This window comes from Plasmodium relictum, assembly GCF_900005765.1.
Source record: "Plasmodium relictum strain SGS1 genome assembly, chromosome: 10".
Lineage (NCBI taxonomy): Eukaryota > Apicomplexa > Aconoidasida > Haemosporida > Plasmodiidae > Plasmodium > Plasmodium relictum.
This window is the reverse complement of record NC_041688.1, coordinates 150,559-174,040: the sequence shown is the minus strand read 5'-3', so window position 1 is coordinate 174,040 and position 23,482 is coordinate 150,559. Positions and strand designations below refer to the sequence as shown.

At 18.9% G+C, this 23,482-nt stretch overlaps 6 protein-coding genes across 6 annotated transcripts, besides 1 other annotated feature; 1 reads left to right on the top strand and 5 right to left on the bottom strand.

Moving 5' to 3' along the window:
- Positions 1-1,915: 1,915 nt before the first annotated feature.
- Positions 1,916-2,481: a repeat region.
- A 3,720-nt stretch (positions 2,482-6,201) lies between these two features.
- On the bottom strand, positions 6,202-7,938 carry PRELSG_1005100 (conserved Plasmodium protein, unknown function; the record flags this gene model as incomplete). The annotated part of the gene is made up of 1 exon (XM_028676963.1): positions 6,202-7,938. The coding sequence occupies one exon, from the start codon at positions 7,936-7,938 to the stop codon at positions 6,202-6,204; it is 1,737 nt and encodes a 578-aa protein (XP_028533400.1).
- A 708-nt stretch (positions 7,939-8,646) lies between these two features.
- PRELSG_1005000 (conserved Plasmodium protein, unknown function) lies at positions 8,647-9,495 on the bottom strand (the record flags this gene model as incomplete). The annotated part of the gene is made up of 1 exon (XM_028676962.1): positions 8,647-9,495. The coding sequence occupies one exon, from the start codon at positions 9,493-9,495 to the stop codon at positions 8,647-8,649; it is 849 nt and encodes a 282-aa protein (XP_028533399.1).
- Positions 9,496-10,656: 1,161 nt separating this feature from the next.
- Positions 10,657-11,624, top strand: PRELSG_1004900 (transmembrane emp24 domain-containing protein, putative; the record flags this gene model as incomplete). Its single annotated transcript, XM_028676961.1, has 4 exons — positions 10,657-10,834; positions 10,981-11,058; positions 11,131-11,372; positions 11,481-11,624. The coding sequence occupies 4 exons, from the start codon at positions 10,657-10,659 to the stop codon at positions 11,622-11,624; spliced, it is 642 nt and encodes a 213-aa protein (XP_028533398.1).
- Positions 11,625-11,948: 324 nt separating this feature from the next.
- Positions 11,949-14,786, bottom strand: MCM3 (DNA replication licensing factor MCM3, putative; the record flags this gene model as incomplete). Its single annotated transcript, XM_028676960.1, has 1 exon — positions 11,949-14,786. One exon carries the CDS (start codon positions 14,784-14,786, stop codon positions 11,949-11,951), a length of 2,838 nt encoding a protein of 945 aa, XP_028533397.1.
- Positions 14,787-16,351: 1,565 nt separating this feature from the next.
- UBC13 (ubiquitin-conjugating enzyme E2 N, putative) lies at positions 16,352-17,837 on the bottom strand (the record flags this gene model as incomplete). The annotated part of the gene is made up of 4 exons (XM_028676959.1): positions 16,352-16,573; positions 16,725-16,819; positions 16,913-16,999; positions 17,783-17,837. The coding sequence occupies 4 exons, from the start codon at positions 17,835-17,837 to the stop codon at positions 16,352-16,354; spliced, it is 459 nt and encodes a 152-aa protein (XP_028533396.1).
- A 2,656-nt stretch (positions 17,838-20,493) lies between these two features.
- On the bottom strand, positions 20,494-22,899 carry PRELSG_1004600 (ubiquitin carboxyl-terminal hydrolase, putative; the record flags this gene model as incomplete). Its single annotated transcript, XM_028676958.1, has 2 exons — positions 20,494-22,183; positions 22,799-22,899. The coding sequence occupies 2 exons, from the start codon at positions 22,897-22,899 to the stop codon at positions 20,494-20,496; spliced, it is 1,791 nt and encodes a 596-aa protein (XP_028533395.1).
- Between the last annotated feature and the right edge of the window lie 583 nt (positions 22,900-23,482).

The following is a 23,482-nucleotide window of genomic DNA, read 5'->3' as shown; positions in this document are numbered from 1 at the left end:
ATCGTTTCATTATTATTATTACATATATTGAGTTTGTCACATATATTAATAATCCATTACACATTTATACATATCATTTCATTATTATTATTACTTATTTTGAGTTTATAACATTTAGTAATAATTCATTATATATTCATACATATCATTTCATTATTATTATTACATATATTGAGTTTATAACATTTAGTAATAATTCATTACATATTTATACATATTATTTCATTATTATTATTACATATTTTGAGCTTATAACATTTAGTAATAATTTATTATATATCTATACATATCATTTCGTTATTATTATATAAGTTCTGATAATAATTCATTATATATTCATACATATCATATCATTATTATTATTACATATATTTAGTTTGTCACATATATTAATAATCCATTACACATTTATGCATATCATTTCATTATTATTATTACATATACTTGGTTTATAACATTTAGTAATAATTCATTATATATTTATACATATTATTTCATTATTATTATTACATATATTGAGTTTGTCACATATATTAATAATCCATTACATGTTTATACATATCATTTCATTATTATTATTACTTATTTTGAGTTTATAACATTTAGTAATAATTCATTATATATTCATACATATCATTTCATTATTATTATTACATATATTGAGTTTGTCACATATATTAATAATCCATTACACATTTATACATATCATTTCATTATTATTATTACATATATTGAGTTTATAACATTTAGTAATAATTCATTATATATTCATACATATCGTTTCATTATTATTATTACGTATTTTGAGTTTATAACATTTATTAATAATTCATTACATATTTACACATACCTTTTATTTATTATTATTACATATATTTAGTTTATCACATATAGTAACAATCCATTACACATTTATACATATCATTTCATTATTATTATTATATATATTGAGTTTATAACATTTAGTAATAATTCATTATATATTCATACATATCGTTTCATTATTATTATTACATATATTGAGTTTGTCACATATATTAATAATCCATTACACATTTATACATATCATTTCATTATTATTATTACATATATTAAGTTTATAACTTACGGTAATAGTTCATTACATATTTATACATATCACTTCATTATTACTATTACATATTTTTAGTTTATAACATTTAGTAATAATTCATTATATATTCATACATATCATTTCATTATTATTATTACATATATTGAGTTTGTCAATGTATATTTTATTAAGTATAAGAGTATAATTATGTACTATATCATATTTTTCTGAAGAAATATAATCTTACATAGAATTTTCGTCAATTAAAATCTGAGGAATATTCAATAGAGATCAAGTTATAATTCTTAAAAAGGTTGTAATGAGCATGAAGCTCAATGATAAATTAGTATACAAATCTTTCTATATTAAACACAATAAAACAACTTATACTGATTGTTTGAGCTATTATGAATCAATTAGGATATTTTTAAAAATCACGATAAAAATTACATATATATATATTATGAAATTCAAATAAATAAAAGAAGAAAATAAAGAAATATCTAATCAAGTGATTATTAAATTTTTTTTTGATAAAACAGAGTTAACTTCTCAAAAAAATAAAGACGAAAAGAAGAAATTAGAAGCTAATTGTATTCTCTAAAAAAATTAGGAAAACTATATATAAACATAAAGTTTTTATTAAGATATAAGGAAGAACACGACGATATAAACCTAGGCACCTTAATGAAGAAAGTTTATCTGTATTATATCGGAAAGTAAACAAAATATTAGTATAAAAAGTGATAAGTCATTAACGCAGAATGGACTTCAACTGTAATATTAGTTAGAAAAAAGAATGATCAATGGAAAATTATTATATGTTATAAATATATATCATTACACATATGAAATATATATTTCAAGAATTTCATGATACTAAATGGTTTTCAAAGATAGACCTTAAAAATATATTTTGAAATAATGCATTTGAAAAAAATAGTAAGTAGTGTTCTAGATTGATAGTACATAATCATAGAACTTTTGTATTTAATGTATTGCCATTTGGATTAAAAATTAGTCATGTACATTTTCAAAGAATAATGAAAAATATTTTTGTAGAAATAAATTTGAGGAAATTACATGGTTCTATATGTTGTCATCATCTTCTAAAAACAATAATTGAACATTTTAAAGTATTAAGAAAAGTATGTAGACTTCTTATTAATAATAATTTACGAATAAATGTGGAAAAATGCTGATTATTAAAACATCTATAACTTATATAGGAAAAATAATAAATCAAAGAGAAATTAAATCCTCATTAGATAAAATAAAAATCATTATTGAAATAGGCAGATATAAATCTAGGAAACTATTGAGATAACTTTTAGGAGATACTAATTATTATAGAAATTATATAAAGAACTTGTCAAAATGAACTTCCAAATTAATTATATTATTATCTACTTGGAAAACCTTGTATCATCTATATAGACGCATCATATTATGCTATGGAAGCTGTGTTAACTCAAATAGATAACGATATTGATCAGACAAGATTTATCTATTATACATAAAGATAACTGAATGATATTAAGTGGAAATGGAATACAATAGAAAAAGAAATTATTTTCAATAGTTATAGCTTGTGAAACACTTGACTATTATATTAAAGGGCCCAAGGAATTAATTAGGACTAATTGTAAGGAAATGATAAGAATATATTTTATTAATATTGGTAATTATTTCCCTACATGCCCTTTATTATTTTGACTGTTTAAAATATTATAAAATCATTTAAACATCTAATTTAATAAAACAGTATATAAAATCGGAAACAAAATTTAAGGGTTATGTTACTATGCTTCCAGTGAAACAAATGATAATCCATAATAATTTAAATAAAAACTATTAAAATGTAATAATATATTCAATAAGCAAAATAGAATCTTAATGTAGTAAAATTTCCTTATTATTATATGAAGATACGAAACAAAATACTGTGAATGAAAATACCCAAATAGAAATAATAACATCCGAAGATATCTTACAAAAAAATAGGAATATAATGAATAAAATAGAAGGCAAATTAACATATAAATCCATTAGTTACTATGAAATAAGTTTTCCAATTTCCATAATTAATAATAAAATTATAATGAAAAATTTTATTTTAGTTCAAAATTACATAAGAATGAAAAAAAAAATTTTATATAAATAGTATAAGAAAAAATTCAGATTTCCCACGTACTAAATTTAAGTTATATCGATAAAAGTTAAATAAAGAATAAAACTTCATTAAAAGAGACAAATGTGTTTTTTTAAAATCAGATAATTTTCAATATTATAATGAATTTAAAACACATTTTTTCATAGATTTCAAAGATATAAAAATAAATCCTAAAATAAATTTGAATATATATACACAGAGAATTCTCATATATCTAAAAACATTTCTAAATATCTCTATTATGTTAAAAAATTAAGAATTTATTTCATGAATATATTTTTTCAGGATGTATAAAAATAGTTGCTTTTGAAATATTTAATGAAAATCTTATTTATGAATTACCAAGATCATATATTATAGTTTAACCATGAAAAATTAATAATTATAGAGAGAGGAATATACAAAATATAGTAAGGTTAGATTTAAAAAGAAACACAATGGATATATATGAGATTATTGAAGAAGTATAATTATTACATACATGCTAAATTATTGATACGTATGAAAAAGAAAATACTATTAATGCAATGAGGTATCCTTTCATATGTATTTTGCTTAAATTATATGTGAATTTAGATAAAATAAAAAGGTACTCTGTTACAACGACTTATTATGATTATGATAAAATCTTTAGAAGTATTCATATGAAATAAATTATTGTTATGAAAGTTTAAATCATTATCCTTATAATTCGCAAAATTATGTACAAGAGCAAAATAAAATTAGAGCATTTTACCTGAAATAAGTTGCAATTACACTATAATAAGCTATAAATGTAAGAAAAAAATTCCAATTACCGAACAAACATTAAGTGAAATATTGAAACATAAGATTACTGCTGATAATGGTTCATATAGACCTCATCTTAATATTTTCTTTTAAAGAATATGGAAAATTCTCTTGTATTTATCTATACAAAACTGATATGTATATTACAAAATGTGTAAAGTACTAGATAATAATATTCAATATTATAAAAAAAAGTGACTGATTTATGAAAAAGGTTTTTAATAAATATAATTTATATATATTTTTTCTGGAGTTCTTAGAAACTTGAAACGTAAACTAAATAAATATAACTAACAAAAAATATTATACTTATAGAAAATAGTAAATCAAATAACCAATAAATAATATCACAACATAAATTTTCACTTAATAATGGTAGTACAAAGTCATATCAATACCAATTCCTCATAATAAAAAAAGCTATTTGCGAAAATCATATGATAATAGTTCTATCATAATTCAAGATTTAATTACTAATTATTCTATAACAGTACGAACAGATTAATTTATTCATTAATCAACCTACATCCTATAAACATTAAAAAAAAAAAAAGAGAACATAAAAAGGAAAGAAAAATAGAATAATTAATTCATGAGGCACATTCTAATAAAATTAATAATAAAATAATAGAAAAATAGAATAATACTTTATCATCTTATTACAAATAATAAACACAGTACCTCAAGATATGTGAAAAAAATACAAAAAAGAGAAAAATAAAATTGTATAAATTATAAAAGAACTTCAATCAAAAATATAAAAAAATACCTACGTGATATATATATCATACAAATGAATAATTAAGAAAATACATAGAAGTTAGGCATAGAACATTATTGAAAAAAGAATAATTATAACACATAAGAAATTAACTAAAATAAAAAAAAAATTATATGTTTTCTTAATAAATAATATAAAAAAATGTAGAAAACTTAAACAAAGAGATAAAGGAAAGCAAATAAAAAAAGAAAAATTATTAACATATATAACAAAATAATGAACAAAAAGACAAAAATGTAAGAATACATTTTTTCTTTCTGTTTTATAGTATCTTTTTATATTCTATTTTATTACTTTTTTTTCCCCTTTATTTTTTTTTTTTTTGTTTTTGCGAATGCATATATATATATATATATATATATATATATATATATATATATATATATATATATATATATTTACTTTTACCATATTTTTTTTTTTATGATATATTTTAGATAATATAAGTTCTTAAATTTTACTTTTATGAAATTTTTTTTAATACTTTAAAGGTAATAAGTTTAACAGTTAAAAAAAAAAAAAAAGTCTTGAGCATTATAATCATAATATTTTTAAATAGAAATAAAAAGTTAATAATAGGAAAAATATTTTTTTATAATGTTTAATTTTGGAATAAACATAGTTTACTATTATTTTCTGTAAATTATTTTATTTGATTTTTTTTTTAAATATTAAAGAATATATCAGCATACGTATCATGTGATCTTAAACATGGCTTATAGATTCTTTTTTTTTTTTTTTGAGTTTTTTCATAAAAATGTAAAATAATTATGTATTATGAAGTATGTAAGGATTAATTAAAATTATAAAAAAAAGTGATAAGGAAATTTTGTCTTTTTTTATATGTACATAAAAATTAAAATCTGTAAGCTAAAATCAGGTTCATGAGGTACTGTTTTCGTATTATTTATTTCACAAAAAAATTATATATTTCATAGAATTTTGTTAGCAAATGTGATTTCAAATACATAAAAAAGTCATTGAGTGAATGCATTATTTTTTAATTTAGTTAATTTTATAATTAAATATTATGTTTAAAAAGAAATTATGATGATCTATTTAATAATTGTGCATTTAAAAATTTAAATGAATTGAAAATCTTTAAATAATTAAATGATGAATGTACCAATAAAAAAAATTTGAAGGAAAATTCCATAATTTATTAAAAAAAACTTTAAAAGATCCAAAAAAAAAATATTTAAAAAAATACAAATAAAATTTAAATATATTAAAAGAAAATGAATGGAATATATTTATTAATAATTCATAATAATTTTTTAATAATTTAATTAAAAGCATAATATTAAAAAAAAAAAAAAATACATAAAAGGGATAATATATTTAAAAATTTGAGTAAGATCTTCATAAAACAAAAATAATACAGCTTTAATTTTCTTTTAAATAATCTGATAGTTCATCTCTTATTTCCATTTCTCTCAATGTATAACCAATAATTAACTGCCAAAAACAAATGTATGTTAAAACTGAACCACTTACGTATATTAATTCATTTGATAGGTTTTTATTTATATTTAGGGTCATTCCTTGAATTACTAATTCTACTATTTTTTTTGTTGCATCTAAAACTAATGCACCTATATTATCAGTTAAGGAACGTAATTGAACATCTGTTAATGATTTAATATAAGAAAGTAAATCATCATTTAGAAAAGTCTTATTTTCTTTTAATATTTTCAATTGATTTTCTAAATAGTTTATTTTTTTTCTTAAAAATATTATATAGTTTTTTGTATTAATTATGGGGAAATCATCATTTTGTATTTCCTTATATTGTGCAAAAGATTGACCAATTAAATTGGTTTTCTTTTCATTTTTATCATAATTATGATTAAATTCATTAATTTCCTTTATATCTATATCTTTGTTTTTTAGATTATTGTAATTAATATTATTATTTAATTCATTTGAGTTTAACGTTTCATTTTCCATTTTGTCACTATCAGCAAATAGACTGTAAAAAGATTTTTTTAAATTTAAAAAATCCTCTCCTTTTTTATTGATTGTATTATTTTGATCATATAGTGACTCATTTAAACTTAGCCTATAATCAGCATTTTTTATCATATATCCAGTTAAAATAATTTGCAAAAGAAAATTATATATTTTATCATAAGTAATTAAAATTGATGTTTCTATTGTGTATTTTTGAATATTTCCTATTATATTAAATATGGTAGTTTTTACTGCTTCCTTAACTCTTTCAGATGTGTTTTCAAAAAATCTGTTAATTAATTCATTTGGTGATATGCTACAAATTTTATCAAAATACTTGTTATTGCTATTTTCAAATGATTTATTATTTAGTGAAAAAAACAAAGGGAAATCATTTTTTTTTTTTGATGTGAAAAAATTATTTATATTTTCATTAATTGAAGAATTGTTTTTTTTATCTTCAAAAAATTTATTTTTATCTATATTTTCATCTTTTTTGTTGCTACTAAAATCCTTATTATTTTCTTCGTTATCGTTATGAAAATAATCTAAATTATTATCTTCCTCACTTTCATCCTCCTCCTCATCTTCATTTTCATCATCATCATCATCTTTAAAATAAAAATCTTCTTTGTCATTACAAATATCGTTTTTCTCATTGCATTTTTCTTCTTTTTTACGATGTTTAAGTATTTTATTTTCTAAATCCTTTAGTATTTCCTTCCTCCTCTTATCCTCTAAAAATTTCTTCCATTTTTCATTTTTCTCATTTAAATCTTTATTTTTTTCTTGTTCATCCTCTTTATTATTCTCTGAATAATTATCATTTTCAAAATTATTATAAATTTTAAACTTTCTTAGTTTAAAAAAAGACAAATGACTAAAATTTAATAAATCATAGTTATTTATTCCGTGTATTATATTATTTCCTATGTGATATTTAAAATTTTTACTTTTAGGAATATATTTTTTTTTTGTATAGTAATTTTTTGATAAAAAAAAATATTTCTTTTGGTTTTTAAATTTAATTTTTTTATTATTTATTTTTGGAAATATTTTATCAATGTGAAATATATTTTTTTTGCATTTTACATAATTAAATTCAAAAAAATAATTAACTGATATACCAATAAAAAAATCAATAAGAAATATATAAATCAATCTTAGCATTATATATTTTATTTTATGTTAAATAGAAAAGCTTAATATAGTTAAACACAAACATAATTAAAATTATTTTTTTTTTTTTTTGAGTTTTTATAATAAAATTATTCTATAAATTGTTAAAAATAATTTTTTTTGGATATAAAATCTCACAATTCTTATTTTTTATCTTGTTTTAAATTAAAAATAAATCTAGTAAAAATGCATATATTTAAACAATAAAAATTCATACAAAAGTAATAATTTATTTATCACATTGGATATTATATAAAAGAAAGAAAAAAAATAATGGCAGCAGATATAAAAATATTTTAAAAGAAATATCATATGTATATCTATCTGTTTAAAAAGAAGAAAATAAAAAAAAAAAAAAAAAAAAAAAAAAAAAAAAAAAAAGTGACAAAAAAATATATTTTTTAAAAGAGTATGCACTTTAAAAATAAATTTTATTTTTAAAATAAATATAAAAAAAAAAAAATTAAAGATACATAACATCTCTTGCTGAAATAGTATTCATATAAGAAAAAATTACTAAAAATAAAAAAATAAAAAAAAATTTAAATATAAATGCTAAATTTGTAAATATAAATTGTAAATGTTAATATAAAAAGGTGTTCTTTTTAAAAAAATTGATAAATGTGATGAAAAAATTATTTTTACGAAAATGTGTAAAAACTACAGAAAGATAGGTATTTTTTTTTTTATATGCTTTATCTATGAGTTCCTTTTTTTACTTTTTTTCTTATTATCTTTTAAAACTTTTTTATGCTTATTTGAGACAATATCACTATTACCTTGACTATAATGAATATTACATTTTTTATTTACCATATTAATAGAATTAATTGCGGAAGAATTTTCGGTTTCTTCCGATTTTGAGTTTTGGAAATTTGACAAATGTTTTGAATACTTTAATTTCCAATTTAATAAATTTTGAGAATTTTTTATTGTCCTAGAATTTAAACTTAAGAACGAAGAGTTTATATTATTAAATGAATTTTTAGAATGTTTATCAGAATTATTTAAATAATTTGCAGAAAATTTATAGCAATTTTTTATTATTGATTCATGAGGTTTTCCCTTTAAAATACACTTAGCAATATGCTTCAGATATTTTTTATTTTTTTTTAATTCTATGTTATTTGTTAGATTAATATTTGAGCTTAAAATATCTTTTAAAGTAACTTTTTCATATTTCCAATATTGCTCAATTGAAATGTTATTTAATGGTTGAAAATTTAAATACCATTTTTTATTTTTAAACTCTTCATTATTCAATAAACTTTTTTTGTATTCAATTTTGTTTATATCATAGTCTATTTTATCTATCTCAAGATTACGAAAAATTATATTTTTAAATTCTATTATACTTTCTTTTGCACTAAGAATATCATCTATTGCACTTATATTACGATCTTCTGGAAATATAAATGGGCAATAATTTTTAAAGTCATTTTTATTTTCATCATTGTGATTTATCCCTTTTTCTTGACTATCATGATGCTTCATATTATTATCTAAATGAGAGACACTTACTTCATTTTTACAAAATTTTTCATCCATTTTATTATAATATAAATTTATATTTTCATTTTTACATCAAATAAAAATCTTTATATTCATAAAATTTTCATTAAAACAGAAAGTTTTCTATAAATACTTTAAAAATATATATATATAATTAAAATTTTTGAGTATTATTTGATTCTTTATTTACTTAAATTTTTTATTTTATAGTAACACAATTTATTACAATTTGTCTTATGTGTAACATGTATATTTTAATTTGTTAAAAATATATGGATTTTACTTTAACAACTTACGAATTTTTTATTTTAATATTTATCTTACAGAACTATATATGTACTTCCACAATTCTCAAATATATATTTATATATTTTAATTTTTCATTAACTTTTCTTAATTTTTATTGACTTTCTTTATCTTCTTTTAGTTTTTTATTTTTTATATAATGTCTTTTTAATAAAAATATATATAAAATTTGTAAAATCATATGAAAAAAAAAAAAAATTATATATATATATAATTACAGTTTATTTGAAGTTTCACAATTTATGTTTCCCTTTTTCATAATGATCTTTTATTTTTATATTGTGTTGTTTCTATAAATATATTTTTTTAATTATATGAGAGTATTTTATCAAGTTGTTTCTTTAAAATTATAGCACATTTAATTATAAAATTAATAATTTCTTTTCCTTTGCAACTTAGTCACAATATATTTTTATTTTTTATATTATGACAAAAATATTTATTGAGAATAAATATATATCTTCCGAATAAAAAAAAAAAAAAAATAAAATAATAATAATATTCATATATGAGAAGTATATTTAATATTATTTACTTCAATTACAAACAAAATATTATTTTTTATTTTTATTTATTTGATTATATTTATATATATAATAAAAAAATGTTTAATTTTACATAAATTATATATGCTATTTTAACAATATTTATATTATACATGTAAATGTATTTCAAATGAGTACAAATCATAAATTATAAATTAAACTATTAAGCATAAGTAAATTATACTACAAAGTAGATATAGATAATAAAAATTTAATCGAAATTTTTTTTAAATATTATATATATTTTATTATATTTTATGTGGTGGTATTTGCTTAATAATGAAGATAAATTTATAATTGAATTAAAATAAAATTATGTAATATTTTACTTTTTTTTTTACAAATAATGAAAGTAATAAAAACGGGTGATATTCTATTCTTTTTATTTTTTTTTATGTTTCTAAATTGTTCAAATGTTAAATCTGCCTATTTTTATGTAAATGAGGGTGTGGATAAATGCTTCGTAGAAAGTGTAGCAGGCAGTATAGTTATAACTTCTTCTTATGATAATTATGGACTTAAAGGTAGGAAAGTTTTTTACATAAAAAAATAAAATAAAATATAAAGAAGGGAAATTTTTATTAAATTTTATTATATAATTTAACATTTACAAATTTGTATCATTATTTAAATATTTTAATTTATTCAAAAATAAAAAAATTGTTCATAGATGTGAAATGTCTTATTAATATAAAAGACGAAAGTGGAAGAATATTGTATTCACATGAAACTTCTAAAATTAGTAAAGGTAAGAATATATATTTTAATTTTAATTTATAAAATTATTATTATTATTTTTTAAATTAAAATACTTTAATAGGTAAAATATCATATTTAACAAAGAAGGATGGGTTATATTATATATGTATTTCTTGCCCATCCACTAAATGGTTTAAAAGTACTTCATTAAAATGGAGTTTATCAATTGAAGTTGGTGGTTCAGATATCGACTTAGAAAATTTGGCAAAAAAGTCAGAATTAAGTGAAACATTAACTGTTTTAAAAACTTTAAAAAAAAAGTTTAATTCCATGAAATTACAACAGGGATATCAAAAACAAATGGTAGACATATAAACATTTATTTATATTATACTTAAAAAAATTTATATAATTATTAATCCTTATATTTATGCCATTTATTATTTTTTATTTTCTTTTTTTTTTATATAGGCAACTAATTTATATGAATATAATGAATCAGTTCATAAAAAAATGTTCTATTGTTATATAACAGAAATAATTTTGCTTATACTAATAACTATATATTCAATTGTTCACTTAAAAAATTATTTTAAATCACAAAAATTAATGTAATATAAATTTCTATAAAATTTTTTTTTATTTTTTTTTTATTTTAAATGCCCATTTTTAATATTCTTTTATTTAATTATGAAAATATACATTAAATACCATAATTTTTTTAAAAAATTAAATTAAAAATGATAAAAAAAAAATAGAATTTTTAATAATTCAAAAAAAATGTAAAAAAAAAAAAAAAAATAGAATTTTTAACAATTTAAAAAAGCTCATAAAGATAGTTTGAAAAGAATAATTTAAAAAAAAAAAAAAAGGATTATAAGAATATTTTAAAAAAATTATTAAAAAAAATTAAAATAAAATCAAATAAAGTTGAGTGGTTTAACATCTATATACTATTTTATCTTTTTTTACATAATAAATAGGTGCTCCATCCATTTCATTTAATGAATTTATTATTTTACGTAATTGATTAATATCAAGATTTGCTAATTCTGGCATTTTATCTTTATTTCCTAATATAATCAAATCTAAAAGTTCCACATCTTTTAGTCCATCGCCAGGATCGTTTAATGTTACATTTTCAACAATTAATCTTTCTATTTCTTTAACATCTAATGATGGCGTATTCTTTTTTTTTTGTTCATCATTTATCATATAATTCTCCATATCTTTTGATTCTGCTTCACCTTTTCTTTTTTTCTTTTTATTTATTACATCTTTTTTTTCATTGGCTCTTTTTTTCGATGCCCTTTTTGCTTTTTGTCTTTTCTTTTTTTTTATCATTTCCTCCTCTTCTTCTTCTTCCTCTTCTTCCTCTTCTTCTTCTTCTTCTTCTTCCTCATCTGATTCAACAATTTCTTCTCCAAACAGGGTATACAATAATAATTTTTTCGCATAATTTACATCAACACTAGTAACATATCTATTTAATTTTAGCTTTGCGTGAGCAGACGCTATTCGAATAATGGCCTCTAAAGTTCTTGGAGTAACTCCCTGTATAAGTTTGTTGTGTGAGTATTTAGAAGCTCTTTCTCTTAAATCTGCATATAACTCAATAATAACTTCACATGCTTCATCACTGACTTCTGGATAAGGTTTCCATCCATCACTTCTTTGTTTTTCAAGATAAAAAATGTTTTTAACGTAATGTAGGTATTTTTTAAAAAAGGGAACTGTTAAAATTTCATGTTCTACACCATTTTTATCAAAATAAATCATTTCATCTCTATTAGCAAAAATTGGAGTTTCAAATTCTTCATTTTCTTGATTACTGTCATTATTTTTGTTTACATCTCTTTCATTAAAAACACTTATGTGTTGTGCTTTAGGGTTTATATCATAACTATCAGCTTGAATAACAAAATTCTTTTGGTTATTTCTGCTTTCGTTCATAATTGGTTTAGCTTTTTCAGTAACATTTCGAAGGACAGATTCTGCAATTCTTTCATCATCTTCTTCAGTAGCACTATCTCTCACCAAAAAAATTAAATCAAAACGAGAAAGAAGAGATGGCTCAAACTGTAGCTGCTGTCCCATATCAAGAGCATCATTCCAACATCCATATAAAGGGTTAGCAGCAGCTAGTACCGTGCATCTAGCATTTAAAGTAGTATGTATACCTGCTTTTGCGACTGTAACAGTTTGCTGTTCCATAACTTCATGAATGGCTACCCTATCTGTTTGTTGCATTTTATCAAATTCGTCAATGCACACTACTCTTCTATCTCCCATAACCATAGCACCCCCTTCTACTATTCTTTCTCCTGTATCTTGATCAGTAACTATTGCTGCAGTTAAACCAACTCCTGAAGATCCTCTTCCAGTAGCAGAAACTGTACCAGGCATTATGCTCATAACATAACGTAATAGTTGAGATTTACCGCAACTAGGATCTCCTACTAACATTATATGTATATCCCCTCTAATATGATGAGAAGGTAATGCACGCTCTGTTCCACCCGCTAACATTAGAATGATAGCCTTTTTTACTATATCCTGTCCACATATAGAAGGGGCAAAGGAGTAACCTAAAATATCAATTGTATTTTCTTTTTTTGCAAATGCATGAAAGTTTTTCTTATCTGCTTCTGATATAAATAAGTTAGAGTCATAAGTTTCTTTATTTTTTACTAATATGTTATTTGCTATTAAAAAAGATCTCCCTAAACCACTATTAGAACTATTGGCTTGACCACAGCTTGCTCTATAGACTCCCCATACTCTTACTCTATCACCACATTTCACTATATCGCATAAATCATCTTCTACTATTACTTCTACCCATCTAGGCATCTGCCCCGTTGGTGCATCTTCAGGTGTTTCTTGAATAACAAATTTTTGATGATTTTTATATTTACATAATCCTATTTCGTGTCTATGCATAATTCTTCCTTCAGGATCTGATGCAGGGGGTCTACCTGAATCCTTGGCTGTTTTATCAAAATCAGTAATATCATAATGTGGTCTTAAATGGACTGTTTTTTCATCACTTCTAATATCTGCATTAATATCTTGAATTGCTTCTCCTATATAAACAGATTGTACTAATTTTGGTTGAACTGTAGAACACTTATTCACAACTCCTTCAACTGCTACTAATTTGTTTAACATGGAACTTTGCAATCCTCTTGGTGTTACATGATGCCTACCTAGCCAACCGCAGATTCCTATTTTAGGAGGATCAATTTCTATTTTACCTTCTTGAGATTTCCATAATTCTTTAATTGCTGCTTGATAAGCTGGTAATGCTAAATAAGGTTCTTTAATTAAACATTTAGCTAACAATTCAAATTGCTCATTACCTGTTTGAAAGTTATTAATATTACATATTAGCCTTTGATGTATTATTATATTTGGTATATTTTTATTTAACATTCTATTATATTCATCTGTTGCTTCTTCTCTTAATTCAGTAATTTTTTGATGAATATATTTATTTGTTTGAACAAATAATAGGAATCCTTCCAATAATTGTTTATATTTTTGTTGTGTAAAAACGACACTTTGCCTACCTGATTCATATTCACTAACTATATTTTCGCTTATTTTTTGTAATCTTCTTTCTCTATTGTCTTTTTCAACTCTCATAGAATTATCTAAAATAGAAGAATGATTAATTGATGAATCCATTAAAGTATAATTTAATTCGGAGTTCATTGTTCTATAATCAGGCCTCCCTAAAGGAGTGCTATTTTTTTCTATGCTCATGCTTTCCATTTTAAAAAAAGTTCTTATATTTATAAATTTATTTACACAGTATATTATACATATAAACTATTTTAATTAATATACAAAAAATAAAATAAAATAAAATAAAATAAAAAATAAAATAAAATAAAATAAAAAATAAAATAAAATAAAATAAAATTAAGAAAATAAAATCATATTATTTTTTATAAAATTTATTAATATTTATTTTTTCCTATCATATAAAATTATTTATGCATATTTATATGAAATATGCAATTGCTTCTTTTTATTTATGCTTATTCTTATATACATATACATATATTTTTTTAAAATTAATTTTCATAACATTATTTAAACTTTTATGATGTATTCTAAAAATATTAAAAATATTAAGAAAAAAAATATTATTTTTTTTATTTTTATATAAGTATGCAAATAAATATTCAAGAAATATTATATAAAAAAAAAAAAAGAAATTTAGTACAAATATGAATATTAACTTATGTCTTTTTTTCTTCTTTTTTTTTTATTTCTTCCCTGTTAATATTATATATATTTCTGTAATATTTTATTATTCTCCTTATGAATAAATTAATTTCAATTTTTTAAAATATTTAAAAGAAAAAGAAAAAGTTCACATTTTTTTTAAACAAAGAAAATAAATATAAGAAAATGGTAATTCATTGTTATTTTTAGATAGTCAAAAAAAAAAAAAAAAGAAAAAAAAAGGAAAAAAAAGGAAAAAAAAAAAAAAAGAAAAAAAAAATTGAGAATAACAATACTATTAAAAAATATAAATATATATTTTTGAATCGAAAAACATCTAAATATATTTTTTTGTGGAATTTTAATTGAATTTTTTTTTTGTTGTGAAAAAAAAATATATATACATATGCTTTAAATTTACATTAAAATGTCTTAAAAAAAAAAAAACCTAAGAATATATAAAATAAAATTAAAAAGAACTTTGTCTTCTTTTTTATTAAATATATTTTTTATAGAATAATAAATTATTATTTATAAGTATATCGAAAAAAAAAATTATTTTTTTCTTTTCTGTTATATTTACACAGTTATAAAAAGTCTTAAGATATGTTTAAACCTTTAATGGATATTAAAAAGCCATTATATTTTTTGTGATAATTTAATAATTCATAGATATGATTGTTTTATAAGTTAATATTAAAAAAAAAATTTTTTTTTTTTACAAAAGTATTGTTTTTATTTCTAGACAAATAAATGTTTTTACTTAAGTATATTATCAGTTTCTGAAAAACGTATTTATCTATTATGTTAAAAAATTATGCCTTTTATAATAATAAAAAATTATATATTTATCTTTTTAGATTTTTATAAAAGTGTGTTCATATTTTAATTATTCCTTTTTTTTATTTGCTTCCATTTTATTAAAAATATAATTTTTGAGATATATAAAAGGGAAAAATAGAAGAAAAAAAAAAAAAACGAAGCAATGTATATATATATAAAATTTTTATAAATATCATGTAAAAAAAAAAAAAATATAATTATATATTTATATATAGTAATATATTATGCAAAAATTTGCCTATTAACAATTTTTTTTTTTGTTTTTACAAAACAGTATTATTTGCATATATTTTATTCCATTGCCTAGCTACATTTTCTGCATCGTTTTTGTCTTGCTTGAAATGTTCAGCTACTTTTGAATCTAATGGATCATCAGGTTCAGGAGAAGATAACAATGCCTGAACACTCAGTAATACCGTTCTTATTTGTAGTGCAGGACTCCATTTATCTTTTAATATATCTAAACATATTCTTCCTAATTTATCCTATTAATAAAAAACATTTTATAAAAATAGAGTTATATTTGACAATTAAAAATATAAAACTAAAAATTACTAATATATATATTATAATTATTTTATTTATTTATTTATTTATTTATTTTATTTTATTTTATTTTATTTTTTTTTTTATTACAATATTTGGGTGATATATTTTTGTCAAAAAACGAACTTTTGGGGGTTCCATGGGATATTGTTCAGGTAAAAAAAGTTCTAATTTATATGTACCACCTATTTATAAATGTATTATTATAAAAATATAAAGAAAAATAAAATATATTTGCATATGTATAAAGAAAAAAGAAAATTCCAAAGTTTTTAAACCTTCATAAGGTGTTCCTTCTGGGCCGTTTATTAAAATTTTAAAGTGCCTATAATTTTCAGGAACTGGAACTGCAATTATTCCTGGTGCTATATTTATAAAAAAAAAAAATATATATATGTGTATAATTAAGGTTATATTTTTTTATGGATATTTGATAAAGATAATTTTTTCAAATAATATGTCTTTTTAATATAAATTATAAAAAGATTTAAAAATAATCATCATAAAATATGACTATTTTTTGGTGTAATTTATGTATATATATTAATAAATAAAAAAAATATTTCTACAAAAAAAATATTCAATAATGAAACTTTAATATATAAATTTATATAGAATTAAAATAAAGATATATAATTAAGATATGGATAATTTACATTTTAATAAATTTAAAATAAACATTTATGTTTTTTAATTTATAAAAAACATGATTATGGAAATAATAATATAAAAAAAAAAAAAGCTTCTCTATTTTTTTCTAAATAAAATAAGGTAACCATAATTACTATACATATATATGTATATCTTTCTTTTTGAATAGTTTTAATTTTAAAAATAGAAAACAATTTTATCAAAAAAACAAAAATGAAAATGGAAATGAAATAATTTTAGACAAGCATGAAAATTAATAAATGATGGAGAATACATAATAAAGTATCAAAAAAAATATATTTTTTCATATAAAAAATCAATGGAAATTATGATTTTAACATCTTATAAAAAAAAAATTATAAGTATAAATTTTCTCATATGAAAGTAAATATATACTCATATATAATATATATATACGTTTAAAATAATAAAAAATAATTTTTATATATCATAAAAGGAAAAGAGGAAAACAAAAATGAATAATTATTTTTATTTACGTGGTTCATTAGCTAGGTTTTGTGTTTCTTTTGTTATTCTTCTGGGTATTGACATATTCTATAGGTTAAATATAAAATGAAAAAAAAAAAAGAAAAGAAGAAAGTTATATAATTAATTTATAAATGATATATATCAGTAAATTTTGTGAAATATAAAAAAAAAAAATTAAATTTTATTTTTTATTTTGATTAATACGACTACGCTATTATTATTACATAGATTATAAGAAAATATTATTTTTTAATTTTTTTGTAATATACTTGCTACGAATTTTTACGCTATTTGTTTTTTATGTTTTCACTTCAATATATATTCTTTTTATTTTTTTTTTTTAATCAGTTAAAAATTATAATAGCACTAATATAATTTTTTTTTTTTTTTTTTGATTATTTTTATAAATTTAACAAGCAAATTTTTTTAACTACTTTTATACACTTCATATATTTTTTTTTTAGAATTTAAAAAAAAATTGATATTAGAATAAAATATAATTTATTTGTATAAAGATAATTTATTCTTTCTATTATCATATTTCATTGTTTTTATATTTATTTTATTTTTTTATTTTTTGTTATTTTTCTGTATTTTTACATTTCTCTTTTTATTTTTTTTTTAGAAGATATATTTTCTTATGCTTTTACATTAAATTTTCGATTCATTGTTACATTAAAAAAAAAAAAGCTTAATTATATTTTGAAAATAATTTAAATCATTTTTTCTGAAAACTAAATGAATACTTCCTTTTCTATTGTTGCTACATATTTTAATATAAAAGACTGTTCAATAATTTCTTTTTTTTAACAGACTAATAAACTTCAATTTGTATTTAAATATAGGCATCATTTTTTATTTAACAATTTTTAATAATTTTAGCTAAAAGTAGTAATTATTTTAAAAAGCTAAATAAAATAAAATAAAATAAACAAGGAAAAAAAATTCAATGTGTAATTATATCAGAAAGATATACAGAGCAAAATATTCACACAATTATTATAATATATTTAAGAAGAAAATTAAACAAGGAAATTATATATATACATATATATATTTAGATATTTTTTCTGGCTGATCCTTTATATTTTTATTATAGACATTTTATTTTGGTAGTCTTACGAGTACTTAACATTATAAATTTAAAAAACTATAAATGCTTTAAAACATTATTTTTTTTCATTTTATATAGTCAAGAGACAAAAATTAATAATCTACTTAAAGTTACGCAAACAAAAAAAGAAAAAATTATAAAAATGTTAGTATTCTAAAAAAAATATATTGTAGAAAAAACAATTCATATATATATATATATATTTTAAATGTATCCTCAAATTGTTTGTACTTAATTATTCCAATAATTTTATAAATGTAAAAATAAAAAACTATATGAATTCTTTAAAAATAATTCATTTGTGATTAACTAAAAGATACACACTACTTTATTATTTATGATGTAATTATTATAAAATAAAAACTACAACAAAGTTTTAAGCTTAATTATAATGTTCTTTTTTTTTTTTTTTAAATTATAGAGAACATTTACTTCATATAATTTTGAATAATTAAAGGAATGTTGAAATTATTTAAATATTATTAATATTGAAATGAATATATAAATAAAATTATTACTATTAGATTAATACTTTTATTGCTTTTGTTAATATTAAATTTTTGTTAATTCTTTTTAAAAGTAGTTCTCTTTTCTGAGAATTATATTATTCTTTGTAAAACTTCCTGATTTAATTCCTGTTATAAAAGTTTAATTTTTTATTTTACTAATATTTATATTTATTTACAATACCCTATCATCTATATATAATATATATATAATTTTTTCTATTTTCTTCAAATAATAAATAATCCAAGGTACTTAAATTTGCAATAATTTAACAAAAAATATCACAAAATATATTTAACTTTATATAATAATAAAAATGTTTTGTTCTTATTTTTAATAATTTCACATTGATATTTATTAAAAAATATTTACTATCACAATGTGAAATTTTTAATTTATAATATCCATCATTATAATTTAATATTAATTAACATACATTTATGTAAATTTCTTTATAATAACAATTTTAGTTTTATGAAAAAATCTGAACTTTTCATGAAAATATCAATTTTGTTAATTTTTTATTAAGATCTTTAAATATTTTTTTCAATAAAAAAAATAAAAAAATAAATCTTTACATTTAAAAATTATCTATATCTAATTTTTTTATTTTCATTAATAAAGGTTAAATAAAATGTGAAAAATCAGTTTATAAAAATATTGGTATTTATTACAATATTATTATTGCTATATTTTATTATTATTATTTTTACATATGCATATAAAAAATTTAAAGTATCATGGAAAAAAAGTTATAATTAATAGAACATTTCTTTTAATTTTGTTTCCAATACATAAAAAAGTATATGTAAATAGAAACATGTCTTTATAAGTTTAAAAAAAAAAAAAAAAACGTAAAGAAAAAGTATGTTATTTTCTTCTAATGAACTTAAATAAAGAGAATTTAGCATAAAAAGTTCATTTTTTTATGATATTAAAATTAATTATCCATAAATAGATTACACCTATAATAATGCAATATATATATTAAAAATCTATTTTTCTACAAATTGAAAATCATGCCTTATGTCTATAAGGTTCTCGGTGATTGTGAAATTATTTACTTTTTGTTAAATAATATTGTTAAATAATTACACACTATTTTGAATATTTATTTATTTCATTTTGTGTACAGGAAATACTTTTTCTTTTATACAATAATAAAACAGCTATGTGATAATCACTACATCCTCCACTTAAATCAAGTGAAGAAAATTTGTGGGTTGTTACTTTATCATCGTCCATTTTTAACCACATAGAATCATTTACTTTTCTGATTTTTTTTTTTATTTCATCATTTTCATCAACCCTAGAATTTTCACTTATATAATTTCTCATTTTTTTCCAAGCAATATAATGTCCACTTTCTTCATTTCTGCCTTTATGTGTTACAACTGAAATTAATTCATATTCTCCTGTGAAAAGCTCTATTATTTCTTCTTTTTCATTATTATTTTTTTCATCACTTTCTTCATTATTTTTCTCATATTTTTGTTCGTCACTTTTTTCATTTTTATTCTCATTATTTTTTTCATCATTTTTTTCATTATTTTTTTCATCATTTTTTTCATTATTTTTCTCATCATTTTTTTCATCATTTTTTTCTTTTTCTTTGTCCTCATTCTTATTATATTTCACATCACATGTTTCATTATTTATTTTTGTTTGTTCATTTTTTTTTTTATAAATATTCTCCTTTAAGTTACTTGATTCTTTATCATCCGAACATGTTTCCTTTTCTTTTCTTTTCATAATTATATCTCTAGATGTTTTTAATTCATTTTTTAATCTTTCTGAACAAAAATCATATATATCAAAAATTTCTGGAAAACTAACTTTTCTGCATATCTTGGCTGTAACTACTGAAACATCGTTATTTGATTCAACTATTCTTTTTGATTCAAATCTTAAAAAATGAACGATTAAATACGGTGGTAATGAATCAATTTCTGATTTCTTTTCATATAAAGCATCTTTTTCATCTTTTGATCTAATTTTTTTAATTTTTTCATTTAATGATAACCGTATTCCTTCATGCATATGATTAACTGGAACATTATGTGTTCCCATATAGCATATTAATTTATTATGAAATTCTTCAGTTATTTCATATTCGTCATCTAAATTTTGTTCTTTATTTTCATTGAGTTTTTCTTCATTGATATTTGTTTCTATACATTTTGTTTTACTAACAATTTTAAAAGAAAATATTTTATCAATTATTTTACATTCTGTCTGTTCATTTAAAGCAGTAAACATAGCATTCATGCACTCCTCTGCATCTTGCTGAGCATACTGTTTTGTTCTTAAATTAACTCCTTTAAATTTTGGAAAAACTTCTCTAAAAGATTTTAATAAAGCAAGTGGCACATAAGGTTCTGATGATTTCCCAAATGTTTGAGAAAAATGTATAAAAGAATCAAACAAAATATCTTTATTAGATTTAGCTAAAGAATCTTTTCTTTTTACATTTCTAAGAAATTCTCCTAAATCATCAAATGAAGTTAAAAATTGTAATATAGCATTAAAGTAACATGTATTCCCTAAATTTACTATACCCTGTTCTTCAAACGTTATATTTTCTTTTGTATGTAATTTTTCTTTTTCTTCTTTTGATAAATCTTCAACAAAAACTGTATTTTTTGGATTTTCCACTAAGGTTTCAGCTGAACCTACTAGCATAATTTTGTCATTTTCTTTTATGTTCAAATTGGATAAATCTACATCGTCTTTTAGTAGTCCTTTGTACATTAACTTTTGTTTTTCTGGTGGAACATTGGTTAATTGCCTAAATAAAAAAAAAAAAAAAAAAAATTACAATAGTAATGATGAAACATAGTTTAAGCAATAACATTGTAAGAACAAATATAATATTAATTATAAAAATCATAAACAAATATGAATCTTAAAAATTGTTCTAATAATAATATTCTTTTAAATGTTTAAAAATAAAGTCATAGAAAAATTTCATTTTATTTGAATATAAATTATTACTTCTATTAATGAATATATGTATTTTATATGTTCATTATTAAAGGAAATTTTTTTTTTAATAAAATAGTTTCAATTTCTTTGAAATAAATACGGTGAAAAAATGTAGTAAAAATTTTTAGGTAAATAAATAGTTATTACTATAAAATAAGACATACATCAATAAGAATTTATATAGTATCTGAAATATATATTATTTCAGATAAGTAAAAATCTAAATATTCTCATATATATATATATATAATAAAAGAGAAAATAAGAAATAAAATTTTTTTTTTAATTTAAACTTTTTTATATTTGTTAGTTTTTGCCCTTATTTTTGCTACAAGTGTGATTGCAGTTACACTTCGTTATTATTTAATAATTATATATATTACATATAATTTTTTGTTAATTTTTTTTTTTTTTTTACCATAATTGTGTTTTAAATAAAATAAGTGGTTCACATACATTCAATTCAACGTCATTGAAAACATGATTTTTCCATTTTACTGTTACATTAACTACTGTCATTCTTTTTTTTTTTTTTTTTTAAGTATGAAAATTTCATATATTTATATGACTCAAAGTATATTAAAAAAAAGAAAAGTAAATTTTAGTGGATTAATTAATCAATATATAATATAGATATTAATATTTTTAAAAATAATTTAAAAAAAATAAATATCCATTTTTATTATATTATTAAAATACAATGTATCAAAAAATAAAAATACAAGAATTCATTAATTGAACTGAAAACTTTTTTGCATAATTTACGAGATAATGAAAAAAAAAAATTTTGAATAAAAAATTATATGGAAAAAAAGTTTTATAAAAATTTTTTTATAAAAACATATATTTTAAATAAATTAATTAAGAAAAAAAAAAAAATTATTGAAAATATTAGAAATACTAATGAAATTTTTTTTAATTTTATATGATTTTCTAAATATATTTTTGGCCACATTATTGTATATTTAAAAAAAAAAAAAATTATAATTTCTTCAAACACAAAAAGTTTTGAAAATAAGGAAAGAATTTAAAGAGTTTTTTTAAAAAGTTAAATAAATGTTCTTTCATAATTACTTTTATAATTATAATGGAAATGATGAAA